Genomic DNA, 11,385 nt, shown 5'->3' with positions numbered 1-11,385 from the left:
ATTGATAGTACCTAATCTCCTTTAAACTTGTAAATTAACAAAAAAATTGCTCAAGGAGTTGAGATAAATGTGTGAGGAAAGAGAAGTATAAAGATACAAATGCTCAACAATCCCTCTCCAAAACCCCCCAGTTTAGAATAATTTGTAATAATAAAAAGGCAGCTTAATCAAAAAGGGAGAATTATGACACTTTCTGTGGCAGGATACGCTGTGGGATTTTAAGGGGCCTGGGACTGGTTTCCAATCAGGGACTATAAAACGTTTATAGTAACAGTGCTACTGAGAAAAGCCCCGACTTTCTAGGCCTAGGTTGGCAAAAACATTGGGCTTATTCACAGATGAATTTCCGAAGACATTTTATGAAAACTTCTGTCCTCAAAGTCCAGAGACATCAATCTTAAAAAGGTGAATAATTCAAACAGAAACAGCTATTCATTACACGTGACAGTAAGACACTGCTCTGAAAAAACTTGTTTTAGAAAAGATTAACCACTTCACTGCAAAACTTCTGTAAAGCTTAAGACGGCAGTTTAATGAAGAAACTCTAAGTAACAGCCCAATTTGAAAACATCCACCTGTCAACAGGGCCTGGGGGCGCGCATCGGAGGGAGGGGTGAAGGCCACTGCCGTAAGGAGCCCGCAGCGCTCGCTCGCTTCCGGTCCCACGGGGTGACCCCCACACACCTGTGTGCGCGCTTCTCCCTCTCCGCACGGCTGGCAGAGGCCGGGGGGCGGGGGGCTTCTCTCCACACGGAAATGGCGGTCTTTTGAGAGAAGTGCACTGTCATTTGCCCTGTTGGCTCTACGGCGCCGCCAGGCACTTCGTCGGGGGGAGGAGGGCCTTCCGCACAGGCGAGCGGACTCACGGCCGCCTTAGTGATCTCCAAGGGCAAGTGTCCGCGACCGCCTACCACCCTGGGCATAGACGGCGACGCCCCAAACGCCCCCCGGGAGCAAGCGGGCTCTTTCTGCGGGAGGGTTTTGGCGGACAGCACTCTCCCCGGCTGCGGTCCCACCAACGCGGACCCCCGCCCCCCCCACGCCCGCTTGTCCTCGCTGACTCTCAGAGGGAAGGCAATGTGCTCTGGGGGACTCCTGGCTACCGGCAGGAAGCTCCGAGGCGAAAAGCCTGTTTCCAATATGCAGGCTTTTAACACCCTTATTTTAAAAACTGCAACTGTGGTTTACTTTGTGTTAATGCGTACCTTAATTAATATTAATGTCAAAGGCACTTCTAAGTTGGTATTATCTACAGCAAATGCTTTCGAAGTCAACCGTGCATATTAGTCCTATGAAGGTGAAAGCAAACTCAGGATTTTAAAACACAGTGATCTACCGTCCCAAACAAGGTGATCTACAATAAATTATGGCCTTGGAAATACTGAGCCCTCAGGTGATCGCAGAGAACGGACAGTGACCGGAAAAATCTATGAATACCTCCTAACGCCTGTGCGGGGAGCTTACCGGATGCATCTTGAAAATCTACTACACACTAATTTCCGAACTTTCCTGTTAACTGGTTTGCTCACAGTAGTAAGAGTGGGGGAAGGTCTGCCTCCAGATCACCTACAACTGGCCAGACCTGCAATGGCAAAAAGAGGCCATCAAAAAGAGAAGTTCTGCCTGTTTCTAAAAAAAAAAAATTACGAAGGAAGCCTAATTCAACAGGTTTCCAAATATTAGTGCAAATTTCCACTGTTATTCTGACATAGAAAATTCTTAGAGCCTCAAATGCCTAGGTTAGCAATTTTAATTCAGAGGAGAAGTCTGTGGCTTCCCTCCAAACGTTCAGCAAATAGGACCCTTCAGTCTTCATTTACTAGTGTCTCAGTAGATAACCATATTTTGGCCCCACTTAAAAATTTGCTTAGTGGCGTTCCCGAAATGCTTCGCCTGCACAGGTTGCCTACGGGGGAGAAGGGAAAGGAGGAGGAGAGGAAGTCCGGCGTCCCCGAGGCGTCGTGCGGGCCGCCGGCCCGGAAGTACATCCTGCTCTTGTCCAGCCCCGGAGAGCAGGCTTGCGGGGGGCCGGCCCGGGGCTGCCGCAGCGTCCTGCTGAGCGCGTCCACCTCGTCGGCCAGCACGGAGAGCTTGTGAAAGGCAGTGATGAAGCCGCCGAGCTTGATCTGCGCCTCCGGCAGCCAGCGGAAGTAGCAGAGTTTCCAGAGCTTCACGCGCGGCCCGGACACGTGCGGCAGAAGGACGCCGTGCAGGTCGGCCGGTCTGGAGCACCACTCGGTGAAGTAGCGCTCCAGCCCGCTCTGCCGGCTGTCGGGGTGCTGAGGGGGCTCGGGCTTTGCTGGTAGGATTAACGAATTTCTCCTGGGGACTAAGTCTTGGTCGCCGAGGACGCCGTTCTTGAAGGCAGCCGGCATTCCTCTCAGCGTGGAGCTGTAGCTTTTCTGGGGGGATAGAGAGTTCAGCATTACCTCTCCGGGGCGCCCCGTTCTGGGAAGACAGTAAAGGGGCAGCGGCAAAGGGAAGCCTGGCGCTATGAAAAACGGAACTCTTTGTCCCTTCCCTTGTGATGCTCCTCCCAGTCCTCGTCCCCTGCAGTTCCAGCCTCTAGGACCGGACTCCGGCTGGTAGCTCTCGCCTGCGTCGGGTGCGGCCCGAATCCCTACTGTTCAGTGATTCGCTTAAGTGCAAATTTCTAAGACTTCTCGGTTAGGAAAAAATGTACACCTGGCTCCTCCTAGAAAGAACAGGCGAGGGGATAGGGTTTCAGGGATGGGGCCTCCCAGGCTCCGAGCTCCTATCGGCCAAATCCTAGAGGCTGAGCGAGCTCTGCGGGCCTCAGGCACCAAGAAGAAAAGGCAGGGCAGGGTCATTTCCGTTACAAAGCGAATGATCCCTCAAAATCTGCACCGGCAGCGGGGTCAAGGGAAGTGACCTGGCTCTTAATACTCGGTGTTCTGAAAACACGCCTTGTGTGCGGTGTGAGCAGATACCAGGTTTTCAGCGTCAGTGCGTTTGTGTACTTTACCTTTGTCCGTTTGAAAGATTTCACAGAACCGTTCTGGACGCAGGGCGTGCTCTTCCCGATGTACAAGGGGTTATGGAAAAGGGTGCGGTCCTTCGCTGTGAACTGGAGAGACCAGTCCCAAACCGAGGGGAATTTTAGACCCTTTTCATCACCCAACTGGATATTCTTGCTGATAGCAAATTCCTGCAAAACAAAATATTTGAACATCTGTGAAAAGATACCAAATGAAAAGAGTTTAATAAGTACATTCCTTTTTTGGGACGAGCCATTCATCACTATTTAAGTTGCATTTTCTGGACTGCAGCAACTCTAGCCCCTGAGATCAGCATGTTTTGCTTTGAGAGAAGAGACATTCTCGGCACCACGATCAGAAAGACACCCCGCACGTTGTGTGAGCGAGGACAGGGCGTTTTCTTCTGGAAGCCACCAAGGAAGCTGGGCCCTCCGAGCAACGAGTACATCATTACAACGCAGTTACTTCTATACTTGGCGCATTTTACTTTCTGAGCACATGATCGATCGCACACTTATGTATTTACCCGCGGGGCATAAAACATGGCGAACGGACATGCAGGAAAATCTGCGGATGGCAATCACTGCCATCCATTTTACCCCGTTTTTCCAAGTGGACAGCCACCCTTCACTTACCCAGTGACCTTCGGTATCTGAACCACAGCCCAGGGGCACGGAGGAAGGAATCCGCCCCCCACCGTGCACAGTCCCGGCGTCTGGCCAAGTCCACGAAGACCACGCTCGGGGCCCGGGCCCCCTGCTCCCCGGAGCCCCCCTCCAGCCCGCTCTGGGCTCAGGCGGCCCGGTGAGCCAGCGGCATAACGCTGCAGGGTGACAGCCCACCGCTTCCGCGGGGAGGAGGTGAGGAGCATCTCAAACCATGACCCTCATCTTGGCAAGTGACACAAGCAGGTGTGTGCAGATTATTAGCTCTCCGGAGGAAATCTCTCAAGATACCGACTTTGTGGATGGTGGGAGATGATGGGTTCTTATTTCCTGCTTTGTACCTTTCAGTATTCTCCAAAAAAACAAGAATTTCTTTGGAAATTAGAAAAAAAGGCAAAGACTGTCATCAGAAAAGCAGCGCTGCAGTGAGGCGGCCGGCTCCCCGCCACAGGCTGGGAACCAGCAGGGAACAGGGAAGCTAGCCAACAGCACAGGGCAGTTTACAACACTGTCTACTCCAAATGAGTAAAACTGAACTCATTAAGCACGAAATATATTAAAAAAAATTTTTTTTAGTTATTTGAGATTTCATCATATATGTGCATGTAGAAACCACCCATTTGCTTAAAAAAAAAAAAAAAAGTATTGTTAAGAGCTGAAATCTAGTAAAACAAAAACCCCAAACTATTTTAATGGCCCTTAGGAAAATATATAGAAATCAGTTACCTTTTTGTTTTGTTTTGTTTTTAAATGTGAAAACTAAAAATATCTCCAAGGAAGAAGATCAGATTTTCCACGAACAGTACCTGACCATGAGTATCTAAGGTGGCCTCAGAATGGAGGAAAGAAGGAAACGTCTTTGTGGCAGGGACTGAGAACAGTGGTCATGCTAAAAATCAGGACAGTTTCTCAGGGAGGGCAGGGGAGGCACCGACGGCCTCCAGTCTGGCTGTTACACCAAATCATGAATATGAAGTGCCGCGGGAGGGAGGCATCCAATGTTAGTACTTGCCAGAAAAAGCTTTTGAAAAAAGCCAAGTTAAAAAAATACAGCACTGGAACACAGACCAGGAAAAACAGATGATACACTTTAAAAAAATATTTGTTAACTTTTATCCCTGTAGAGAAATCTATTTGTAAACATACGTCGGCACATCCAGAATCCAGCCAAGAAGCGGGGTGAGGAGTGAGTGTCTCCAGGAGGCCAACCTGGGCTCCACAGAGACCCGCACCCCGCAGCGCCCACCCAAGGCACTGCGGTCACTGGGACAGCCAGGCTGATGGACTGGCATTTTACATCTAAGGTTTTATGTCCAACAAGGCTGTTTGATTTCCTAGCCTCGTGTACATTCTGAAGGCTCAAATGGTGTGTGTGTGTGTGCGTGCGCACGCATCCCTGGGTGCAAGCACGGGTGTGCTCGAGGGGCAGCGCAGGGAGAGGAGGCGAGCACCGCCATGCGCAGTACTGCCCACAGCACAGCAAGGGGCCCAACACTGAGGCGGCTCAGTGGACGAGAAATGAAAAGGAGCAACCGCAGACCACTTAGTTGAGGAACAAAGTTGCCCACACTTCAGGAGCCCAAGCCCACCGCTGGTCTCAGCACGGGACTGGGATAGGTTACGTTCTTCTAGGGAAGCAGAGGATATCTTTTATGAAAATCTCCTTCCCGAACTCTCCAACCTAAAATAAACACCCTATGACAGTGTTGAGTTTCTCCGAACCTGAGCCCCTGGAGAGCACGGCTGAGACACGGCTCACCTACTCTGAGGTCGGACCTGCTCCCTCATGTCTCCTGTCTCCTGCCTTCGTAACAAGCCCCCAGGTCCCCTCCTTTACTTTGGGATGTTCCTCACTAATAAGGTTCCTCCTATTGCAACAGCCTGAATGAAATCACCTCCTTAAATGTCCAGTGCACTTTGTCTTTCATATCCACATCTAGAACGATTCATTTCTTTAGGAAATAGTGTAGCATAATGCTTCACAGTTTACAAAATGTCTTCAATTCACAGACTGAGGCCAAAGGTAATACTGTTAGTTTGGTGGATCCATTTTTACAGCTGAGGAACCTGGGCTCACCATTCTCCCAGACCTTGGGCGGGACTCAGGTTAATCCAGGTCACATCGCCTGGACGAGGGCCTTACCGCCAAGGCTGAGGACCCCACAGCTCCCTGTGAAGGCAACCCCCTTCTTAGAAAGTCTTCCTAGAGGCCCACAAGAGCTGCCCTTTCTGTTTCTCTCAGTGGTTATCGCAGCGTTTACCAGCTATTCCCATTGTTGGTTCAAATGTGGGTGAGCCAGAACCTGTAGTTCCAGAAGGTTCTACCAGTGGCAATTGGAAGTTATTCTCAAGTTTGGCTTGAGACCCTCCTTAGCCATGATTCTTCCTCTAGGTCAACGAAATGTGACTAGAAACTGATAATCCTACCCCAAAGGGACGCTGTATGGCAGGTGGGACAGATTCTGAGATTACTGGGTAAGCCAGCACCCACTGAGAATCCGTCTAGCACCACGGCTACCCTTCATCTCCGACAGTCCTTCTCCGCAGAACTCTTAAAGAAAATAATCCTGCTTTGTACAGCTTTTATTCTAGGAAATAAAAGTCCTCTAACAGGACCTTTTCAATTATCCACCCAGACAGCCCAAATGTGAAAACATAAATATAAAAGCACAACATTTACGGTGGTTAAAATAATTTACATCTTTAAAAACTGGTTATTTTTTTTTTTAATTGTTACATATCACATTTTCTTTTTCTTTCTTTCTCTCTCTTTTTTTTAAGTAGGCTCCACATCCAACAAGGGGCTTGAACTCCTGACCCTGAGATTAAGAGCTGCATGCTCTACCGACTTAGCCAGCCCGGCGCCCCTAAAAACTGGTTTATTATGAACAATGTACATCAGAGAAAAATACCTGAAGTGCTCACTCATAAAAATGAAACAGGTTCCTAGATTTTTTATGTCTTTAAATAATTCATTCAGAAACTGCAGCTTAAAATGGTAGCTACGACAGTTTTAATTTACATAGTTTAAATATGCAGCTGAGTGTACTTTAATTCTACCTCAATAAAGCTGGGTAAGACAAACAGAGAAGTCGCTATCGCCACAACCTCGCTTACCGTGCTTTGTTTCACCCGCTGGTGAGGAGAGTTGAAGAGGAAGGTGCCGAAGAGGGAGATGCGGGTGCTGTCGTACAGCACTGCTAAGTACGTCTCCGAGAACTCGAAGGCCGCCGGGTACTGTTCCAGGAGCTGCCACGTGGCATCCAAGAACAGCAGAAATAAGGGACACTGGCAGACACAGACAGAAAATGGGAACATTTAATGCTGTCCTTCAGTTGTTCCCATTTATTTCCAAATTTATGGCTCATGTTAAGGAAGAGATTACTAAGAAAATATCTCAGCTAAAACACTTGGCTCCTAACCTGAGCCAAGGATATGCAGACAGATTAAACACGGCTTATGTCAAAGGTCAGAAGTAGGTTCAACGGCCATGAACATCACAGCCCTTGCTTGCCAAAGAAGCCTATCAAGTTGAAATGGCAAAGTCAACAGGCAGGTGTCACTGTATGAATGGGGGACACTAAAAGATGTGATTAAGTCTGTCCTGGAAATAATTCTTTAGAACACAGAAAAAAAGAAACAATAATCCCAAAGCAAGAAACGACTTCTGTAATTCACTTCTGGTGGACTTGGTGCAGGCTCAGCAACCAGAAAACTCCCCAGAGTTTCAGGAAGCGGTTGGCATTAGCCTCTAGGTCACACGGTGGATCCCCAAGTACAGCAGCTGATGATCAATGACTGTATCTGGGAGTCCCAGCAATTTAAAAGTGAAGTAGTCACTGTTGAGATTTCCTCAGATGGTGCGGCTTGTTGTTAAACACGAGACCCTAAGGAGACCCTACAAGTCAGACTGTGCTCTCTGAAACAAGCAAGTCCGGGAGAGGCTTGTTCACAGCTTTCTCACCTCTGCACCCACGGTGGCCACTACACCCACAGCTGTTACAAAGATGTCCCTCGCCAACTTTCCATTCTCCACACATGTGCCCCATTTTAAGAAAATGTGATATTCCAAATCTGATTTTTCAAAATACCTAATGTGCTCGTTATCTGCTTTGCAGAAGAGATAATACAGATTTTTTAAGTAGTTTTCAACTTGGAGAAATTCAACAATTTTTTTTGAATTTTACCTATATAGTTACAGTCATCTTCGTAAGTGCATCAATTTGGAACCCAACGTTAGACTAAGAAGCTAAGGGGTACCAAATGCAGTATTTAAAAAGGCTCCTCGTCTCTTTACAGACAGAACACCTCTTCACACGATGACATGAGTTTTATCTTGTGCACACTTAAAGACTCCCTCCCAATGAGCATTACAATTCCGTTACCTCTTTCTCGGATCTCTTTAAGTGGTTGCATCTGTCTAGGAACTGATATCCGGCCATGACCCACTCCTTCTGGATCAGACTCTGAAATCCTGTAATTGTCCTAAAATGGGGATCCAGCATCACTTGAACAAGAGAAGCTACAATACAGCTCAAGTCTCTTCCCTCCTCCTCTGTCAAGAAAATGGAAAGAAAATGACTACTACATAGAAAAATGCTGAGAGAAAGGGTAAAGTGGATAATACAGTACTCTGTGCTTAGGCTCCTTCAAAATAATCCAAGTTAGGAAAGTTTACTGGATTCCAGCAACTCTAAAACACTACAGACTTTCAGATCAATTAGTGTTTAATGGGAGATAGTCTTTTATACATGAATATTTTCCAGAAAATAGAGCACAGCCCTCACACTTTTTACATTTCAGTGGCTTGTGGTGGAACTCTTTCATGAGTCCATTCTACTTCTGTTTCCTAAGAATATTAAATATAATGTAATCTTTCTACTGGCAACTCCACATGGTGACTCCGAAGTGAATGAGGGGGATGGGACTGCCCACCATCATCTGAAACGGTGGCAAACATCTTCCTCCCATCTTTTATAGCTGGTGTCCTTTTCAATGATGCCAGTAAATATCCTGATATCAAAGCCAGCCAAAGAAATCAGAAAAAAACTGTCCACCAGTATCCCTTGTAATTAGATTATAAAATCATCAACAAAATATGAGCAAATCAAATTATCTCATGAACACAAGAATTTATTCCAGGAATGCAAGGTTGGTTTAACATCTATCTAACAATCAAAGTAGTACTTCATATAAATAAAATAAATGATAGAAATAACATAATCATCTCATCAGATGCATAAAAATCATCTATGTGATATTCCGAGTTCATTCTGGATGAAAACTCTGAGCAAACTAGGAATATAGAAGGGTACTTCAACCTGGTAAGAGGAATCTATGAAAACCCACAACCAACATCATTCTTTAAGGATGGTAACTCCTAGAACTGAGCAATGCCACTTCTAAGCACCTCCCCACAAGAAAGAAACACGTATGTTCCCCATGAAGACTTTTACATGAATGTTCACAACAGCATAATTCGTAATAGCCACAACATGGAAACAACCCCATGTCCATCAATAACTAAATGTATAAATAAAAGGTGGTATTGACACAAACGACTACTACTCAGAAATAAAAAGAAACAAGCTGCTCATACATGCTACATGAATGAACCTCAAAAACATGTATGTTAAATGAAAGAAGCAAGAAACAACAGATCACATACTGTATGAGTCTGTTTATATGAGACATCCAGAAAGAGCAAATCTAGAGACAGAAAGCAGATTAGTGGCTGTCTGGGGCTGGGACACAAGGAATCTTTTTTTTTTTTTTCAGATTTTTTTATTTGCGAGAGAGAGAATGAGAGACAGAGAGCATGAGAGGGAAGAGGGTCAGAGGGAGAAGCAGACTCCCTGCTGAGCAGGGAGCCCGATGTGGGACTTGATCCCGGGACTCCAGGATCATGACCTGAGCCGAAGGCAGTCGCTTAACCAACTGAGCCACCCAGGCGCCCACAAGGAATCTTTTTGGTGTGATAAAAAATTTCTAGAACTGGACTCTGAACTCTACATGTACTCTGTATATTTACTAAAAATTATTGATTCCCACACTCAGAATGGGTGAATTTTACAATATGTGAATTATACCTCAATAAGCTATTTCAAAAACAGGTTCTAAAAGAAAGTGATAGTAAAATGCAGCCTCAGTATCTCTTCTAAGCCTTTTGTATTATAACAAATGCTTCAAGACATGTGCAAAGTAGGATTTTGCAATAGGATGAGAACACCCACTGGCTGAGAGGAGAGATTACTGGGTTGCTGGGCTCTGCATGCATTTGTGAATTAAATAACACTGATTGCATCGGTTAAGGATTACTTGAAATAGTGCATCACTATTCTTTTCTCCCCCTAAGGGTTTTAAATATCCTTTACTTTGCTCAAGTCAGTTAAATTTGACAGTTGGTAAAAATACTTCTGTAAGCTTCAGTAGCGTAGCATATTCATAAACTATGCAATGTGAATATATCATAAAATAAGGTAGTTCATGGTTTATGAAACTTTATTATCAGTAAGCTTAGAAATTCTCTTAGCTGTAAAGTTATTTCACATATAATTATCCTTAACTGAAATATTTTTATATTGCACGATTTATTCCTCCCTAAACATCAGACAAAATTCACATTAGCTATTCAACTCAATTTTTTGATACCAAACTATTTCTTCAGAGTCCAATCCAGTGTGATCCAAAGGCATATAAACTAAAATTTGTATGAATTTGAAACGTAGCAAGGTTAGAGAGAAAGGACGCTCTGCCAAGATTAACACTTTGTACGACTCCAGCGGAGCTGTGACCCGCCCTTCTCACACTACAGGACGGAAGGTTTAACACAGGGCAGAAAACTGGACTCCGTTCTAGTCTCCTGCCTGCAGCCGTTAGCAGGGCTGTCCTCGACGGAGGTGCAGAAGCTGTACTGTGTCTGGTGGCACCGTCGTCAGTAAGAGACGGCCAGGAGTCGTGTGACTGCCTGGAATGCGACAGTCACCAAGCTGCCTGGCGTGGTGACCAGTGTTTTCAGTAACGAATTACCTTGTAGGATGACGGAGAGATGTCGGCTTTCTAGAACGTACACGAGCTCTACTGAATGTTTAAGGAATGCCCTGAAAAGAGAAAGGGAAGAATACTATTAAAAAAAATCAGATTTCCACTATAAATATTCCTTTCGAAGTACTTGAAATAAACACACCTAATCTTTCTCTATATTGTATTCTCAATAACCTTTATGAATTTCATCAGTGTTTATGTGATTCTTCAACAGAGTACATTTTGATTTTTACATCACGGAAGTTCATGAACCCTTTTATCAAAAGGGGGGTGATTTACATGACATTCTTGAAATCATAATCACAAAACACAGAGATGGAGCAGAGATCAGTGGTTGCCAAGCGGCGGGGGTGGCGATGCGACTCTGAAGGGGCAGCACGGAGGGCCCTGTGGTGACGGAGCAGTTCTCCATTGTGACTGCCGTGGTGGCTGCATGACCTGTATGCGCAATAAAGATGCACGGAACGCCACACACACACACACACACACACACGGAAACACGTACAAATGCGTGAAATCTGAGTAAGGTCTATATATTGTACGACTTGGGTTTTGTTTTGTTGTTTAAGATTTTTTTTTTTTTTTAAAGATTTTATTTATTTATTTGAGAGAGAGAGAGAATGAGAGAGAGCAAGCACATGAGAGGGGGGAGGGTCAGAGGGAGAAGCAGACTCCCT

At 45.8% G+C, this 11,385-nt stretch overlaps 1 protein-coding gene across 1 annotated transcript in view; it reads right to left on the bottom strand.

Annotated features, from left to right (window-relative positions):
* Nucleotides 1-506: 506 nt before the first annotated feature.
* The window catches only part of MTMR10 (myotubularin related protein 10), a 51,048-nt gene continuing 40,169 nt past the window's right edge, over nt 507-11,385 (bottom strand). Inside the window, exons 12-16 of the mRNA XM_081831500.1 lie at nt 10,694-10,764; nt 8,050-8,219; nt 6,782-6,952; nt 2,987-3,169; nt 507-2,402 (exon numbers count right to left, since the gene is read on the bottom strand). Of these exons, the coding sequence (XP_081687626.1) occupies nt 1,806-2,402; nt 2,987-3,169; nt 6,782-6,952; nt 8,050-8,219; nt 10,694-10,764 (1,192 nt within the window). The 3' untranslated portion in view covers nt 507-1,805. The remainder of the gene's footprint in view (nt 2,403-2,986; nt 3,170-6,781; nt 6,953-8,049; nt 8,220-10,693; nt 10,765-11,385) is intronic.

This window comes from Leptonychotes weddellii, chromosome 9 (genome assembly GCF_054177405.1).
Source record: "Leptonychotes weddellii isolate Sample4059 chromosome 9, ASM5417740v2, whole genome shotgun sequence".
Lineage (NCBI taxonomy): Eukaryota > Metazoa > Chordata > Mammalia > Carnivora > Phocidae > Leptonychotes > Leptonychotes weddellii.
Note: the sequence above shows the minus strand (reverse complement) of the source record. Positions and strands in the feature narration are given on the sequence as shown.